General features: G+C 42.0%; 2 protein-coding genes across 6 annotated transcripts in view; both read left to right on the top strand.

Moving 5' to 3' along the window:
* The first annotated feature begins 1,383 nt into the window (after positions 1-1,383).
* Positions 1,384-2,741, top strand: LOC103318139 (probable salivary secreted peptide). The gene is made up of 2 exons (XM_016986694.3): positions 1,384-1,467; positions 2,277-2,741. The coding sequence occupies exon 2, from the start codon at positions 2,287-2,289 to the stop codon at positions 2,659-2,661; it is 375 nt and encodes a 124-aa protein (XP_016842183.1). The 5' UTR covers positions 1,384-1,467; positions 2,277-2,286; the 3' UTR covers positions 2,662-2,741.
* Positions 2,742-10,786: 8,045 nt separating this feature from the next.
* Positions 10,787-19,262, top strand: part of LOC100678354 (gamma-aminobutyric acid type B receptor subunit 2) — a 90,966-nt gene continuing 82,490 nt past the window's right edge. For 4 of the 5 annotated variants that reach the window (XR_004227051.1, XR_004227052.1, XM_031925943.1 and 1 more), the window contains exons 1-2: positions 10,790-11,135; positions 17,413-18,329. Coding sequence is in view for 2 of the 5 variants with exons in the window: in XM_031925943.1 (XP_031781803.1) it covers positions 17,469-18,329 (861 nt within the window). In the remaining 3 variants the exon portion in view is untranslated. Of the gene's footprint in view, positions 11,136-17,412; positions 18,330-19,262 lie in introns of all 5 variants that reach the window. The other variant, XR_004345246.1, reaches the window with a different exon arrangement.

The following is a 19,262-nucleotide window of genomic DNA, read 5'->3' as shown; positions in this document are numbered from 1 at the left end:
GATAACTAGTCCGTAACTTTTTATTAGAATATAGTTACAACTTGCTACCCTTTCCCCTTACATTTTAAATGTCCCAACAAAGCAGAAAAAAATTGATGCGATGAATGTGCTCCCAAAAATGTAATACTTCAATTTTTAGGCCGATAAGTGTACGTCTTTTCGTAGAATTGCTCATAATATTATGTTCTGCCAGCGATTATAGAAGTAAAAGGCACTTATCCCTTTGGCATTTTAGGAAAGGCAGATTTTTTTTCTCAATTGAGTTATATTAAATCCGATTAAATATAAAAGTTTTTATTTTTTTATAAAAAGATATTTTGATTGCTAATACATCAAATTTAAATTAAAAATAAGGTTTAAAACAAAAATAAATTTTTTTTAACGATTTTTCAAATCCTTAGACTTTTGCATGTATGCATATATTTACAATTTTTATAAAATAATTACATTTATGTTTTCTAATGTAAAGTTTTGATATGTTCATATTCTAAATGTCTTGTAAATAAACAGATGTATTCATTTTTCATTCAATTACAGTGATCTTTATAGATTATTTTTCTTTGTGCAACCTTTTTAATTTTTGTATTTGTATTAATTAATATTTTATTGCTCATACTGATTGATGCACAGAATTTCTGGTGAATATGTAAAAATTTATATACATTAAATTTATTCTTTTATTATAGAAATTTGAAAGATAAAACTGCAATCTATCTTTCAGCGCTTCGTTAATTAACTCTGTAGTCTCGCATATTTCGCAATTTCCTTGCCAATTATCTTTTGTGAACATAGTCAATTAACATAATATTTTCAATACACAATCATCAATATTCCTATCTTCGATCCGAAACATGCACAATGTATTTTCATTCTAATATATTGGAAAGGTAACAAACCTCTTGATTCTTTAATACTTATAGTTTTTTTTTTAAATTATTGGATATCATAATCTTATAATTTATTCACTTATAATGGAGAGACATTAAAGTACCAAATGAGAAAAACGCATATAATACGCAAAATGCATGAAATTACGGTCACGTATGCCAATATTGAATTATTACTTATTGAAAAATTAGAATTTTTCATCAATTGTACTCCTTAGACCATTGAATGTAATACTGATTCTGTCATGAACTATGAAAATGCCATCAATAATAATAACAAGCTACAAGAAGCATAATCGTAATCCATTGTTCAATCATTGCTAAAGGAATCAATATAAAACTCTGCTCGTATTATCTTAATTATTCAGTTGTTAATGATATCATCACATACATATAATTACTCTAAAAACTTAATTAAATTTTAACGAGCACTTTGTTATCTTTCCCCGGAAACAGCTACTGATTCGTCAGAGTCGAAAGAGGTATAAATAGAGCTAGCTCTCTTCTCAAAAAGATACTTTTACTTTTGGGCTTGTTATACCGATATTGGATACCTATATCCGTTCAACGTTACATACAAGTAAGTTGAGTTTGTTTACTCTCTTGTTCGAAAAATTACATGAACTGCTTTACACGTACACGTATTCAGTAAACAGAGTTATTTTGTGTAAAGTATGTCGGTAACGCAGCATAAAAGTTATTTATGTACATATCATTCGTTGCGTAGAATATAATTATACGGACCCAAAAAAAATTCAAATACCTAAGACAATGAATAAATCAATAAAGTGCTTCTTCTCAGAGACAACGTTGCTGTCCAAGAGATGCTTTATATTCATTGTTGATTTTTCGAAATCATGTGAATTTAGCTTTTTTCAAATAATTATTATTGCTATTATCAAACGTAATTTTTAATCTGAGCATCCATTTTGACGATTTATTAAATTAGAGTTTTTTTCTGTTCTTTGATTCAAGTCACATGCATATTCCATTGTAGCCCCCAGACATCGAGTAGGTACGTGTCGTTGAACAATTGCTAATTGTATTAATGTTACTCTTGTTAAATTTCCATAATGAAATTTGGATGACCGAGTAAAGAATGTGCCAGCAGGAATTTCGAGGATAACATTTTCCGTGTTCAGCTTGCCACGTAGAACAAGAAAAACGATATACCAAATATGTAGCACTTGGTTCTGTTTTTTGCATTTTTTTTTAAATTCTATTCAAATAGATATATCTAAAAAATACAAAACAGTTTTCATCGTCAAAAACAATGTTTGATTCAGCATCACCATTTAGATTAAACTATATAAGCCAGAGCCTTTTCAAACAAAACATAAATTTTGTTTGCTCAAATAACTAAATTATCACAAATGCTTTTCTTTACAGAAAAATCAAAATGAAAAACTTTATGCTACTAGTCCTGTGTGCCGCTGTCATATTTGCAGTATCGGAACGTTGTGCTGCGCAACAAAATTCCACTTCTCATCATTTTTTGGTCGGTGCCAGGCCATTCGCTGATAAATTGTTCAGAAGAGAGCAAGTTAAAGTAAATTCTCTATTGTGGACTAGTCTCAAAGAAAGAAGAACTTTTTCCACCGATGGTACCGCAAAAATTACTCTGATCAAGGCTCTGGACCAGAAGACCAATGGAAACGGAGCATACGTTTCTCTTATAAATGGAGGGCCCGGGCAAACCTTTGTTACGCTCGAATTCAAGAGTCAGAAGGGACATGGAATCGACTTTGTCGTTGAATTGTACGCTAAATATTAATAATAATGTATAGATATTGAAAATCATAAACCATCCCGATAATGTACAAATCAAAGAATAAATCTCTCATCAATTTTCAATTTGTGCATTTTATTTAATAAGTATACAATTTAAGCTCAAGTAAATCTTTGAAATTGATCTTTGTTACAAATAACTTTTATTAATGCATGTCGTATAAATGGTATTTTCGAAACGTTTTAAATTTATTCTTTGCATATAAAGCGCGTGTATGTACATTGCACGCCTCCATATATATCGAAATAGCTAAAACAAAAGAGAGATTTGGCGCGTAAATCTAAGAAAAAAAGCAGCAAATGCATAGTTAAGTGGGCAAACAGCAAAGTGATAGCAGTGGCACAGAAAAGAGGCGAGTGCGAGTTAAGGAAAGGGATTAGCTTCCCTAAGCAGATTTAACGACAGCGGAGCGCGTTCCACGTACAATCGTTCGCAGTTTTAACAAGTCAGGCGGCGATGTAGGCGAAACAAGGGCCATTATGTTAGCACGTAGCGCAGAGTCAGGCAGCTCTTGAGTGGCTCTATATGTATATAGATCTCTCTCTCTCTCTCTCTCTCTCTTCTCTCTCTCTCTCTCTCTCTCTCTTCTCTCTCTCTCTTTCTCTCCCTCTCTCTCTCTCTCTCTCTCTCTCTCTCTCTTTCTCTCCCCCCCTCTCTCTCTCTCTCTCTCTCTCTCTCTCTCTTTCTCTCGCGCGCGCTTTCGTTCCATCTCATAGTATGCCTATAGTTTGCGTCCTTGCTATGCTGAAGGGACGGCCAAACTTGATATGCAGGGCTTTCCGACATTTTGCCAACGCATCCCCGTGTATTGGCTTTATAGCTGATAGGACGCTACTCTCCCTTTTTGCTCGATCTGACGGTCTCCATCGCCACACCGCAGGTCAATGCCGTGCGCACAATGACCTCAATTGAGATAACGAGCAACGTATCGAATTTCACGGCGAAGCTTTCTCATCTTACTTTGGATGCTCGCCCATGGTAAACCGATAGGCTTATAGCTCCCGAAGAAAAGACCGAATTCGTAACTGTCTTAAGGTGCGATCAGTCCTGGCCAAGCGATAAAAGGGCAATCCTTTTAATATGTTGATCCCCAGAGATTATAACACAACCGTCATACTTATACCGAATACTGTCTTGCAAGTTCATTTCATTACCTTGTATTTTATACTAATGGCCAATTATTTTCGCACGCACTTGATCGACGTACCGTTTAATTCAATTGTCCTTAAGCAAAATATCACCATAAATAGACGATCAAATTAGTCGAAAGTCGTGTGGCGTTTATCGCAATAACGACTAAATGTGTCACTTGAATCCATTCAACGCAATCGCGAGCTTCAAGTTGGACGCATCCCTTGGGATCGAATTTGCGTCAGACAAAAGGTTGCTATCCTTGCTGGTTGTACATAATCTCCGCAGGAGAACATCATTTCCAGCCCATTCTTCAAAAGCAGTCTTGCGAAATTTACAAGCGTATTATTCTAACTCTGTTGAGAAATAGATGTACGCAATTCCTATTAATTTCAACTTTAATCAATTTTCTTAGACTTTTGTCCATCCGTATGAAAGCATTCAGCGCGAGAACGTCATTATTTATAAAATTACAGTTCAAGAAAAAATTGCAATGTTCCGCGTTGTAAACAAGATCTTGCGAATGAAGTTGCACCTGGCTTCAGTGATTAATCAAGTCTCGCAGCATCCTCCACGCGTCTAAGACTTGGAAGTTCACTTCGTCATAGTCAGTTCTAAAGACGTAATTCCGTTAGAAAATGTTTTCAACGAATAAACATATATAGTAAAATAAACCGAGTCAGTAGTCTGATTATATTATCTAATAATTTAAAATATTCGAAAACATTCATTTCCCTTGCAGCTCTGATGTCCGATCGGAGCTGTATGAACATTTCGCCTTGAGCTCGATCGACCCCCAGGCCTGAAAAAGGGGCTTCAAGTTTGGAACATGTAGGCAACGAGGCAGCACTAGCAAAGCTAACTTATACGCGTATGTATGTACAACGCTGTGAGTGAGGACACGAGAGTCTGCTTCGAACTCCTCTAGTTCCCTTAGCGCATTTGTTTGGGTAAAACCGCCCTTTATGCGTCGCTTCTTGCTCTCTGCCACTGGCAGCACTGGCAGGGGTGACAGGACATTAAAATGCTCTTTTTATTTTTGCTTGGTGTTGTTTAACTTTTGCCGATACACTGAGCGAGACAAAGGGAGAGATATAAACGTTGTTCAAAGTCAAGAATTTAAAAAATGTTTGAGGATACAAAAAAAACCTGCGCCAATTTTTTGGCACGTAGCTTCCTTCAACGTTATTTTTAATCAATTAAATTTAAATAATCAATTATAATTATAATTATTGTCCTGATAGAAAGAAATGTTGTTCAGTGTGCACCAGTCACTGGGGAATTCTGTCGAAATAAAGTAGTATCTGGCCAGTACTGGTCAATAAATACTGCTTATTTTACTAAAAGGGTAATCATAACTTTTTTCAGAAAAGTTCAACATTTAGTCCCGAGTTTTAATGTTTAGAATATTCGCTTAATGCATCTAAAATCACTAGTAATCTGAGACTATAAATTTTGTTTTTTTACGAATGAGTATATATATATATATATATATATATATATATATATATATATATATATATAGCGGAAAAAGTAAGCCTGCGTAGATTTAAATCGATTTAATATCAGGATCAAGATACTGAATTGATCAAGATAATGAGGATACAAAATGAAAAAAAGACTGTTTTCTCATTTTATTCAATAAAAACAAAGAGAATGAGACTTGGTGGAATAAAATCCACTGAGTAGCTGAAGCTGCATACAAACACACAAACACACACACACATCTAAAATTCACTATTACAAGACTTTCTATAGGAAGGAAAAAAAATCAAGTTTTCTGAATAGATCTTAGTTTGAATTGTTTAATTTGACTAACTAAATACAATGCGCGTTTCGCGCCCTCATTTTTCTTGAGGTTAGAAGTAGTTCAAAATCGCAACTACCACTCAAACCGAATATTCGTTTTTCAACCAAACAAATCACTTTATTAACGGCTGCATACCACACGCAGCGATAAGAAAATAAAATTCAATTATAGTAAAAATAATAATTGTTTAGCATGTAGATTGAAGGATATATGGAGAATTCTGCGAGAAAAATGCTATTATCTGGTTGGAGAAACGAAAAAAAAACAAATCTTGGGGCACGCGCCTGCAATTTTTTTTCTTATTGTACATGTTAAGAACAATGCAAAACCACGTTCCAACATCGAAAAAGTGCCTTGTGACACTATTTTCTAGGCCCATGGAATTCGTCGAAAAATAGCCATTGTTCAACGGCATGCACCTAATGCATAAGGGCACAAACAGAAAATGTATAATGGTAGGAAAAGAATACGGGAAAAGAGCTGTAATTTAAAAAAAAAGTGCGTTAAGAATACTTGATTTGGTCAAAAGTTATGCACAATTGAAAATGCGGAAAAATCATGAAAAAAGATACAAATTTTTTGACTTGGAAAAATCCTCTAATTCCATGATTTTTCCATACTCTCTAAATCTGAAAGAGAGAAAAATCACTCAAATTAGAGGCAAAATTGAGTCACTCTTTGCAAAGAGTGACTCAATTTTGACTCGAAATGAGTCATTTTTCACTCTTTCAGATTTAGAGAGATATTTTCAATTGCAGGTAACTTTCGACCAAATCAAGCATTTTCAACGCATTTTGTTTACTTATTAAAGTTATTTACCCGTAATTCTTTCTCATTCTACCGTAATCCATTTTCTGTTTGTGCCCTTATGCATTAGGTGCATGCCGTTGAACAATGGCTATTCTTCGACGAATTTGATGGGCCTAGAAAATATAGTGTCACAAGGCACTTTTTCGATGTTGGAACGTGGTTTTGCATTGTTCTTAACATGTACAATAAGAAAAAAAAAATTTCACACAATAATTCGACATGCCTGATGTATTTGATTTGAAAATTTAAAAGCAAGCTCGTTCTCCGAACCCAAAGGGTCAAGGGGCTGTCGGAGGAGCAGCCAAACGGTGCCGCCGCAACGTCCAAGTGGCGCTGCGGTCAGATGGCAAAATTCCAATTGAACAATAAATGCAACATAACTGCGTACTTTAGAAAAAAATCGCTCTTTACAACCCTTCCTTTTATCCTAAAGTAATAGTAACTCGTGCAAAACATCGTATTAAGTACATCTATTCGACGTAGTATTGGAATTACATTACAGCAACAGAGCAGCCGAACAAGCGGCTATCTTGAATTTATATGCAGTCACCGCGCCTTGGTACCTATAGGTCATATCCTAAATCTAATACTACGTCGAATCACGTGGTATATCGCAAACGAACGAGGTCACGATTGCAGTAGGTATATACGCGTATCGAGGATTCGAGTAATATTGTTTTTTTTTTGTTTAAAATAAGCATTGTCGGTCATAGCAAGTGAAAAAGCAAATGGCTATATTAGAGCGAGTCTCCGCATTTACGAGCGTGAAAGAATGAGCCGCCGACGTGAGGCGCGAGTGAAACGCAAAATGCCTGGCATTCAGGGGAGGCAGAAACATTTCTCTTTTCCGTGTGCATCATTTTGAAAGCAAAGCTCGGCGGCCGCGCGCTGTCGACGACAATCTCAATACAGCAGTGTAAGCTCGAAAGTCCCTCCAGAGATTGCTCGGGTCTTGTTGTACGTGTAATCGAATAGAGTTGAGCGAGACGCAGGCACGTACTCTGCGCGCTGAACGTAGATAGAGAAATCTCCTCTATTTTTTCGGCCGTGCAATCCCTTCTTCATAAATATGGAAAAAAGCCGATAGGGCAAAGGCAAACTCAAAACTTCCTATCAAAGTCTCTCTATATAAGTAAATGAACATCCGTGGAGAGGCTCCCGTGTGTGAGATTCAGCTGTATACAATATATTGTATACCTATAATTATAGGTATGCGCAATATAAATATTACAGTTAACTTTATGAGAGCATGAGGCGTTTACGCGGATTTAGTCCGATCATTACGACACGAACAGTTTACGCGTTGCGATCTATGTAGCGCATTTGAATAACTTGGTTAATTGTGCTTTCCAAATAATATCGTCATGAACGTAAACACAAGTTTCCGCCGAGCTACTACTAGGTCGAGTGCGCACCTGCAGTAATTATACATGCATGCTCTATTCGCACGTTGTTTAATTCTTCTGTAATATTTTTCTCGTGCGCGCGTACTACCGATAATAATTTATACTCTCAATCTAGCATAAACTTCGTTCACAAGTTGGCCTGGATAATTTATTTATTTTCGAAAAAACTCGAAGGTTTAATTGGGCGGATCGCGTCACATATAGTGAAAAGTATGAAGTGCAAACTAGGAGCATCCAACTTTTTGATGATGCAGCAGAAGTTCAGTCATTACCTCGGCACGAGTGCAGCTCAACAGAATGAAACTTGTGGCCATCCACTTTTCAAGAGGTCGAAAATAAAAGTTATTTGAGAATAAACGATCACGGGATGGAAGCATGTCGACGGCTAACTGGACTCTACTATAGCGACTCGCGAGGTCAGTGGCCAGCCAGAAGAAGGCCAGAAAAAGCAGTCCACCTCTAGTTTATACATCCATGCACTCGAGGCGAATTCCCAAATTTCTTTGATAGTTCCGCTCGCCTCGCCTCTTTTTTTCTCTCTGTCCGCGCGGCATTATACCCCCTTCCAGACGCGCCGCCACGAAACTTACTTAGAGCCTTGCGAGAGTATGGATAACTTTTTCCTCGCCCTCCCTCCTTTTTCACAGCTTGCTGCATGAATAAAACAGCCGAATATTCAAGCGGTCGCATTACGTTCTCAGTCTCGCGAGGACGTTGTTAGCCGAGCCGGGCTTCAGTCAAACTTTCCTAACGACTTGAGCTTGTCTGGCACACCAATCCGTTCGCTTGATAAGTAGCCTCCGCATAAGAGCGGAAGGAGAGCTAGCTGACCCGTGCAACTTCTTTCCCGCTCATCGCTCTCCTCGCCGCCCACGTATCGTGCATTTTTTCTCACCTCTGCGCCTTTACTCTTTCTCCCGGGAGCCTTCCCCTATTTTCTCGCATATAGTTGCTTAGAGCGCTTCCCTCCCTTCAAGTTCGGCCGGCCGTATTTTTCTTCGGGCTGCGTCTTTTTGTTTTGGACGCGTGTTAACACTTTCTCGCACAAGCTCCTGTTTTTCTGTCTCTCACTTTATTCTTTCAAGCATCTCTCGCTCGGTAGTTCTGCTTCTTTCTTTTTCCGCATCTCCGCGACTCCGCGGTTCGTTCCTCTTCCACTTTGATTTCCCGTCTAAAAGTAAATGCCAGCTTGCGCATCTACCAGTACTCTCCGTTTCCATTTCACATACATGCGCTTTTAGTGTAATTTATTCAATCGCTACTCCGGTGATAAGCGCGGTAATTTATTTCCTTATCTGCAAGACAAAGTATCTCGCATCTGATAAATCGCGAGAGAAAAAAATGGTCTATTTACTCGTGACCACAGGGGGAAAGAAATATATCAGCGCATTAATAAAACTAGAGCTTTGCTTTTCTGCATGCTTCTATGATATGTAAATGTGCGTGTGTATTTTATGTGTGTTCAGGCGCAAGATTTAAAATTCCGAACTTTTATACACAGTGCAGAACGTTGCAGATAGAAACATTTTTCACTGTACGCATACGGTAAAGCACGGAGCACACATATGCGTGGATGGCCCGAACTTCGGCTGACGTTTTGCATTTATCGATTTTACGGTAAACGCACGAGCGCTGCGATCTTAAGCTCGTGCATATAGCCCGGCTAACTGACGAAATTTCGAATTACATGTTCTCATACGCGGTCTGTGTACCGATGCGAGGTATCGATCGGAAGAGACCGGGGGTCCGCAACTGGCGGCAGACTAAAAATATCCGAAGGAGAGATTCGCTTTAAAATTAGCGCCGTCGAAGCATTAGCCAGCGCGCGGGCAAGTATTTATTCTTCATACACTGAAAAAAACACAGTCGTTTCTGCTGTAAAGTCCGGTAGTTTTAACCGTTCTGCCACCGTAACAACTGTTCAGTAAGAACAACGGTGTACCACTGGTAGTTTTGGCGAGTCGCGACTCGTAAAATTGGTCGCTTACGCGGGACACCAGCAAAAACGACCGAACTGATTCTTTAAAACTGCTGAACTCTACGGTAATTTTGGCGAGTCTTCGTAAAATGATGGATTACTGGTGCGAGATCAGTTAAAATGGCTGTGTTTTTTTTTCAGTGTAGAAAGAGACGACGCGAATGTCCTACAAGCGCGCCCCTTAACAAGAGTGAGAGAGAGAGAGAGAGAGAGAGAGAAAGTTAGAAGCGGCGTTTAGAGCAGGGCGAAGCCTCCAAGCCTCCAATTTAAAAGAAAGTTCGACATTCTTCGTGAGAAGTTGAGAAAAGCGGAGCTCGAGCTGCTAAGTAACGCGGGAAACAATAAAGAACGCACCCCTCCCCCTCCCCCGCAGTCCGCGCTCAAAGTGTATTCTTTATAGTTGCCGCGTCATTGCGCCAATTTCCAGAGCGCGCGCAGTTTCCGAACAAGTGGGAAAAATCTTGTATTCTAAAAGTTGACGGTCTCGGCTTAGCGAATCCCCGCTGGAGACAAAGTTTAAATTGTACTCAGCTGTTGGCGGCGTCCGCCCCGAAGTCGTATCAACTGATTTCCCAGAAACTCGCGAAAAATCACACTCGGGCGGGGAAACGGCAGCGGGAAAGGCGGCCAGATCGGCTGGCACCTCGGGGCTCAGGCTGATAGCGCGTGCGACATCTCGAAGCTGTCGTCATCGCTCTCGGCGCGATGACGCGAGTGCGCGCGGGGCGGCAGAGAGGCAGTCTCATTTCGTTAACAAGTTCCTCTTGCGGGCCTTCGGCAGCGAGCGTCGTCGCCGGCGCCGCTTGCGCAGAGCTCGACAGAGTTTGTCCTGCGCACTTGGCGCTGGACTCCCGCCGCCTCCGCCTCCCTCGAGCGGCTCGAGCCTCGGGGGCCGCGCTGGTGTAGTACTGTTGGTGTACCTGCACTCCGTGCGAGTCGCGAGCGTGCAGCGTTCGGCCCACGCTCAAGCGCACACTGCCGGACTCGCGCCAGTCGCGCAGAGCCAGGCAGGCCAAGCAGTGCGCGCTCCGCAGGCACGCGACGCGCTTCACGGCTTTCGGGGCTGTCCAGCCGCCAGCGCGAGCGCGGAGAACGCCGGAGCGCCGATCAGCCGCGCGGGCCGCTGTCGCTCTGCCGATACGGCCGGTTTTGCGCGCACGTGCCTCGAGGGAATGATACGAACCGCTCGGCGAGTCGAACACCGAGCCGATCAACAGCCGAAGCAACTGAGAGGAAGGATGTGCGCGGACTCGGTGCTGCTGCCGCTGCCGCTGGCGGCGATCGGCTACGAAGGGACGAGCAAGAGAGCGCCGAGCGCGCAAAGGTACACCATAGCCGATGCTCATCGCTTTCGCCACTCTTCTCCGGGGCCGGCTCCTTCGCTTCCGGAGGTAGCGCGCGTAGATTTTGCGCCGCGCGGAGGATTATCGAAAATGAAAACGAGGATGAACGAGCCCTTGCCGCGCTCGCCCTCTTCTCTTCTATATATACTTATATACAGGCCATATCTTTCGCGTAATCCCGCTCCCGGTCGTCTGATCGCTCCTCATCCGAGATTTTCCTCTGGGTAATCTTCTCAGATGGGATTAAAGCGTGCTTCGTTCGCAAAACTACTGCTCTCCAGCTGTCCTCCTCCGCGTCCTCGTCATCGTCGATGCATCCCTTTTTTCGCCCGCATCAGCTCCTCCTCGCCTACACATCCAAGCCCAGCTTTGAAGCAGACAGAATTTGAAAATTAATTCCAAATCTGCGTCCGCTTCAAACCTTCGCGTCCTCGCGGAAATGAGATTTCGGATTTCCCGGCTTGCTTGCCTCTCTCGTCTCGTACATACAGTCGCCAAGCTTCGCTGAGGCTGAATAGACTGGAAATCAATAGAAAAAACTCTTCTTCTTCTTCTTCCTCCTCCTCCACTTCTGCTTCTCCTTCATTTTCTCCATCTCTTTCAATGTGGATTCGAGTTCAATACAAAGAGCAATATTATAAAAAGTTTCCCTAACGTCCCGTTCGTGACGTTACATATTCATTGCGGTTTATAACAAGGCTCTACTAAACTTGATCGGCAAAGATTGAGCGATCTACGGATATGATTACATTAGCTTTCATTGTAAGATATATCATTTGCATTGCATGCCTGCAATCGATAGAAATAACTATCTCGACAGTGGTGCCTATCCAATTTTACAAACGTATCTTTTCACGCTATATAAGGACTTTGTTTCAATACATGAAAAATTTGTAAATATATACTGCCAACCGAAATCGCAGCATGCTTTGAGAATAATATGGTATGCATGAGGGACAAAAGCTATTAAATATTCTTTGATTTTCTTTATATACTCCAGGCCAAAGATTGATGCTTTGAAGAATTAACACTGTCAATATAGCAAGAATCATCACTATTTCTTTCCTTTAAAAATAAGTATTATCAATATTTTCATATGTTTTGCTTTCTTCAAATCTAGACAGGAGTGGTACCTAATAAAATTATCTAATGTTAAAGAGCTTTGTTTAACTAGATATCAATTCAGGTTTATCTTGATTTAACTCTATTATTATAAATTTTTTTACGGTCCACATATATGTTGTAAAATCAATGAGTTGAGGCATATTGCATCTAGTGAGCATTAACATTTTTTTTCAAAGGTTTTGTGTTTTCTAATAACTAAATATTTCGGGTGCAATTTGCCGTATAGTCTATACAAAACCTTTGCTTACCATACGTATAGCATCAGGTCTATTTTAACAAAAAATATTTCACTAGAAGAATAATGACTACTTCAGAAATTATTTCCGCGCTCTGCTTTTGCAATTTTGTTATATGTATATAAATCTCAATAAAGAGATCCACCTACGACAAAATATTCAGTTTATCACAGTTGGCTTATACGGAATGCAAAAGGGGAAGAGAATTTTATGTACTAAATAAATTTTATAATTTTCTTATTCTTTTTTTTATATTCGCTGAAAAAACGGATTACCCATAACAAATTTTACAAAAATTTAAAATATTACATTTCGAAACGGGCTTTATGAAAGGGAGATGATTTTATTTACCTCGTGTAACATTTTTCACACAAGCAAAGCAAATGAGAGAGGCCATATTTATACTTCAAGAAGCGAGTAATTATATTAGATGCAGGATTTTCTGGTTAGAGTATACGTGTGATATAAACATGTTTTGATATATATATATATATATATATATATATATATATATATATATATATATATATCAAAACATGTTTATATCATATATATATATATTTAGAGAAAAATCTTTATAAATCCGCTACATAATATATAGTACTTCAAATGCCAAAATTAAGACTAAAATTCGGATTGACACAATTCTTATGATCGAATGATTCAAATGCAAATTATAAAAGTAGTTCATGAGTAAAATAAGGGTTTACCATAATTTTAAGACTGGCGCTCTAATCGCGACTAATATATATATATATATATATATATATATATATATATATATATATATATATATATATATATATATATATATAGTTTTCTGGTCTTAGTCTTTTATTGCAAGCTTTATATTATTAAACAAGGTTCATGGAAAAATCTAAATCTTTTAAATCCATTTTTCACGATTTTGCAAAAAAGATCCGTATAATATCGGAGCAAACGATCTTAGTTGCGATAATTTAGGAGTTCGATGAGCTTATATCTAAAAGCGTATCAACCGCATGATCGCGGAGCTCTGATGATGACAATTTTCGTATTCGATTTGGTTTTTCGGAAATCACAGCCAACACTTGGAGTATAGGGCAGTTTTTCCGGAAAAAGTGGGCTTTAGCGCTTCCTCCGGAAAATACGGTACGACAGTTTTCGGTCGTGTTGTGTTGGTTTGTTCAAATTCCTTCACGGAGAAAACGAACTTGGAATTATTGCATGAACGCAGTAAGAAATAATACCTGAACTTAAACGCATACTTTTTTTGATCGAAATAGACAGTTAAGGCAAGTGAGATATACGAAAAACGTCTGAGCGCTCATTATACAAAAATCGCAAGCGACCCATCGGAAAATCCTATGAACCTCATGCAAAATATACATGAAAATGGCGACCACGTATGAGCGACCTTTATTACACCTCTGTAATTAATTACCTGGCCGAGTAATAATTATTTTTCCGGCATTAATGAACAGCGGAGCCCGAGATCTTGAATTTAAAAAAAATCGTTGAAACCGACCGTCTCTATCGAAAGTTGCAAGCAATTTAATATAGGGTAAAAATCGTCGAACATGCGAAAATCCGACAAAAAAGAGATTCTGGCTTTTTAGGCATTTTTTTCTCCATATTTTCGACAATTTTTACCCTTTTTTTAAATTGCTCGCCAATTTTTTTTTTTTTTTATTCAAGATCTCGGGCTCAGCTGTCCATTTGTGTCAATAAATTACCTGGGGGCGCAATAAAGGCTATTTTTCGGTAATTAGTAATCGGCCCGTAACTTTTTGTTGGCATAGGGTTTGGAGGTGTCACCCATGTTTTTTACATATTGTATGTCCATTAAGCGGATGTAAAAAACTTTGTCTGGTCAGTGTGCCGTCAAAATTGCAAGAGCTCGATTTTTCGACCGCGAAGTGCCCAACTTGTCGTAGAATGACTCATATTCACCTCGGGCTATCTTTGCGAACTGCAGCCTCAGAAGTGAAAACTGACTCGAGACTTTCTGCAACAGCTTCTTAGCTTTTGCTCGTTATCCTGAAATATCTCTACCTATATATACGTATACCTATAGGCCTTTTCAGATCATGATAGAAATTTGGCCTTCACTTTATAGCCATGTCAAGCGAGCGCAAACGATGTCGGCAAGTGCAGCATTACATTCTCTTTGCGCGCGCGTCTTCGTCTTTGGGTACGCGACTCAAACGTTATTGGCGTCGCAAGCCAGAGTAGCGATACTGAAGACATGCTCTATATCTATAAGAGACACGTAGTCTAGAACCATTTAACGCTCTTAACCTCTTATAATAGAAGCGCACGCAGCTGATAACAACGTAACTCTTTAGCTAAAATCTCTATAATAAGCTTCGAAAATTTCGACGCCCCGCCCAGAGTAATCTAACACTCTTTCAAACAAGGCGGTTTTCAAATTTTTCACGTGGAAAGCGTTCTCTCTAGATTTTAAATCTAGTTTACGTTCGAGGGCGAGATATCTTGGACAGTAAGGCTGAGAGGTGACATGACCCATGCGAAGCTTGGGCATACATATTATGTACCCAGTCTATATGTGTGTGGCACCATATAGAAGCATCGAGCTACGTGTGCAAGCCCGACCACGATGTACTGCGCAATGTAATATCCTGTAAAGCGTGATCTTGCGCTTGCTCTCTCGCACTATACCACTCGCTCTTCATTTCTCATTTTGCCTTCCATGTATTCTTTGCTCATCCCACTGTCCATCTCTAGAATTAACATGCATATTGCGAGTGGAGAGGGACATAATTTCATCAATTTTCTCGAATTGTCTAACAGAATGCAAATAGTTGGCGCGAGCTTTATTAAAAATTGACTCGCGTTGCAATACCCGTAGGGAAAACAAATAATCGTGTACCGCGCGCGATTAATTGACTGGCAATTGTGACGACGAAATTTCACTTGCTGACAATTTTCGTACTCGTAGTACCAAAACAAACGTCCACATTGACAATCCGATACTCGCTAATGATCGATAACTTTTTGAATGTGTTCCATCAACTATTTTCATTGGCTTCCGGACGCGCTGATAATTTTTATCATTTTATGAAAATGCAAAGTCGAATGCCGAACACCGTCGAAGTAATTCACGATCGGGCGTCTTCTGTGCGATTGACAAGTCCTTGCAGAGACTGCGAGGACAGCACACCTGTGGCGATTCATCCTGCTCGAGTTGTCAAATGCTAGCCCTGCGACTATGCAAATTTCGAAAGGGAGACGAGGCTGAATCGCACGAGGACGAGTAGACGTACGTAGCGAGTCTCTAGCCTGTAATAATTCTGGCCCCTCTCGCTCTCTCGCCCTCCTCTCTTTGCTCTCTCGTTGTCCCGCGCAGCTCCACTCCGTTCGAACAAGCCTCTTCCGTCCGGAACTCTGCGGGTGTCACCGCACATGCCCCTGCAGTCTGTTTTCATCCCGAATAAGCTCTGTGCGCTTGCTTTCTTCTTATGCCTTTGATTCCCGAATCCCGGCCCTTTCGAAAGCGTTCGTGTGCGTTTTGAACTCGTTTTACAAAGTACAAGTACTTCAACCCGACGACACTCAATCACCGACCGGCATAAGTTGCGACTTTGCTCTATAGCAATATATCGCCTGTATCGGATTTGGCGAGCGTGTATATGGATACGCGTGTATGATATATCCATGAGCATTATCTAGGGCATATATTTCTCGGGGGTGCCTCGAGAAAGAAGGAATATTACGGTTCGTTTAAGGTTTTCCTTCAAGGCTCCTCTCTCTCTCTCTCTCTCTCTCTCTCTCTCTCTCTCTCTCTCTCTCTCTCTCTCTCTCTCTCTCTCTCTCTCTCACACACACACTCACACACTCTCGTTTAACCCATGTTCACATTATCATACTATCACAATACACATTTTTGCTGTACTACTATTCCTGCTGTATACAATTTATCGTACAACATATTGTACGCCAAATAAATCTAATAAATCTAAAATCTAAATCTAAATCTCTCTCTCTCTCTCTCTCCCGATCTCGAGCACAACAGCAAGCTCGCAAAGCTCCAGCTTTACGCTCTCTGTCGAGGATAGGGTAGGTTGTGCATGCGAACGAAAGAGTCACCCCTCAGCTCGCAGGAAGTGCGTTCGAATGTGCACTTAACTTGGCGAAGCGCTCGATTAGCCGCGTCAGACGCACTCGCTGACTCTTCCCGCCTTTCCCGCTTCCGAGTGAAGGCGACCCTCGCAGACGCCGCACGGCCGGGAGAAGGGGAGGAGCTCCTCGCCGCCCGAGATCCGTCTCCACCTCTCGGTTATTGGACGGAATAACGGAACCCTCGGCATGCGCGACAGGCGCGATATTAACATTGCCAGATTTTCCCGAATTCTTCCGACTGCTCCGGCTCGTAACTGTGCGCCTTAGGATTCTTTTATTTACTGTCAAGCGAAAAGATCTAATAAAGCCCGTCTCTTTTGTACCCCATGGCTCCTGATGCCTTTATAATTCTGTACGACGTGCGCATCGATCATTCGAGCACTTGAATTAGGGTCCCCGATGTTCCTCTCACTTTTGCAAGTAATTCGCGATGAGCCGCCCTGTCGAACACGCTTATATGCCGTGTTATTGAAATCCGTATAAGTTGTAAACACGCACCTGGCCAATTTAATTATCAGGCACATTTCCGACAGATTATTTGAATAGGGAGCGCGACGCAATAATTATAATCGTGACGACTACCATGATGTATTCGAACCAGCACACAACAACAGTCACATGGCACGAAATTTTTGCATGGTAAACACTGAATTTCCACTTGAGAGGATGTCGCGATCTCTCGTGAAAATGATAACGATTTGAATACATCGAGCTCGCAACATGCGAGAGAGCGATGTGCGAATATGCTAATCCGAGTAATTTTCGTCTGTTGCAGATGAAAGCAGCAACTCGGAAGTACGGGTTGTGTCGTCGAAATCGCGACGGCTGATTATGTCGCGTACTCGCTCCCGCGGTCGTCTCTCTCGTCTCCGTCTGCCCCCCTCTCCCCGGCGCCTCTCGTGCTTCCTCGGAGCGCTGCTGCCACTGCTGCTGATGCTCCCCTTCATCCCGGCGAGCCGATCCGACATCGAGACTGACGTGCCCTCCCGAGCGACGGCGGCGGCGATGGCGGCCTGGAGCCCCTCGACGACATCAGAGCCGACGTCCGGCAACGAGAGCGGCTACGAGTCCGAGAGCGAGTCCCCGTTCGCCGGCTTCGAGGGCTCGCAGAAGTTCCCGATGAAGCCCACGGCCCGGCCACTCGCCCCCTCGTCCGCCACGATGTCCGAGAAGTTCGACAGGCGACACTTCAAGCCGCCCAAGCCCGACAGCGAGGGCCCCGGCCAGCTCGAGCCCTCGACCACGGCCGTGCCGGACCTGCCCAAGAGCCCCAGTCGCGAGGTCATCCACCGTCGCAGGGACGAGGACGTCGAGGGGCTCGAGGAGCTCCCGATGCTGCCCGGCCAGCAGGCGCGAGCGACGCTCACGACGATTACGGCGGACCCCCTCGGCGCGCCGCCCGATAACGAGACGACGACGACGACGATCGGCAGGCTACTTACCAGCACGGAGGAGCCCGAGGAGGAGTACGACGCGGCCGAGCTCGAGGCTATCGTCGACGACAAGTTCGACGGGCGAGTCGAGGTCAAGACGGACATCACGATTCTCGGGCTATTCGAGCTAACCCACGCCAACGAGCCGAGGCCCGAGGGCCCGAGTGAGCTGCAGGCTGCCAAGCTTGCCGTCGAGCGCATCAACCAGATGGGCTTTCTGCCGGGATTCAATCTGCGGCTCGTCTACAACGACACCGAGGTGAGTCCGATTTGCAATATTGCGTAGCGCTGGGATGCGAAACTCGCGCTACCAGATGTATCGCATTAGCGTAAAAAGCGTTCGTTTGACGTACGCGCGCGTGGCCGAATGAAAATTACTCTCTCGTAAATTTCGACATGATTCGCGGAAAATAGGTTGCGCTCTCTTTTATTCGGAATGAATTAATGCCCATTTCCTGATATGGACACTCAGTCGCTCAACAACTTCATTTATGCGATTTCAATAGGTCTTTTATGCGCGCGTACAGGTGCATAGCTAACTGCATTGATTCTCTTCAAATGCAGCACTCGCTAGAATGAATCGTCCGGTTTCTACGCAGCAAGGCTTTCGCGGATGCGATAAACAAAACAAGTTCCGCGATTCCACAGCAAGGTACCGGCACTTTCGGTGTAACCCATCGCCGTACGGTTTAAGCTCCGTAGGGCTGGCTATTTAATTGGACCCCCTCTCCAACACTGATCTACGACGACTTTTTTGCTTTCACGCTGCAGCCGGTAACCCCTCGGTAACTCGATTTGCGCCATCGCGCACAGGCGCACAGAAATACCGAATAAAAATTTCATCAGCGCTGACCTAAATAAGCGCGACTTGCGTGCGTATTAGTTTGGTTGAAAGTTTCGAAGCAGCGGGAAAAAAGATCATTTTGCGCGCAGAAAAACGTCGGCTCGTACATTTTCCCCGCTCCCCCGGCCCCAAAGCAAAAGCGGAGTATCAATTTGGAGTTGGAGGAGAATCATCCAGTTTGGGGGTGAAAGAGATCGAGCGAGAGCAATTTTTTTCCCACAGACGAGCTTCATAAATTTGCCTGCTTCCTCTCCAGTCCTCACCTCGAGGGCTCGCTGCGGCGCCGCTAAGTGGGATTTTTCCCCATTCGCAAAGTCCCTGCCCAGGTATAATTTTTTCTTCATTCAC

The sequence above is a fragment of the Nasonia vitripennis genome (genome assembly GCF_009193385.2).
Source record: "Nasonia vitripennis strain AsymCx chromosome 3 unlocalized genomic scaffold, Nvit_psr_1.1 chr3_random0005, whole genome shotgun sequence".
Lineage (NCBI taxonomy): Eukaryota > Metazoa > Arthropoda > Insecta > Hymenoptera > Pteromalidae > Nasonia > Nasonia vitripennis.
The sequence above is the reverse complement of the archived record's forward strand: the minus strand, read 5'-3'. Positions and strand labels throughout refer to the sequence as shown.

What these genes read in the sequence shown, in the direction of transcription:
- LOC103318139 (XM_016986694.3), top strand. Translation starts at nt 2,287, where the DNA reads ATGAAAAACTTTATGCTACTAGTCCTGTGTGCCGCTGTCATATTTGCA.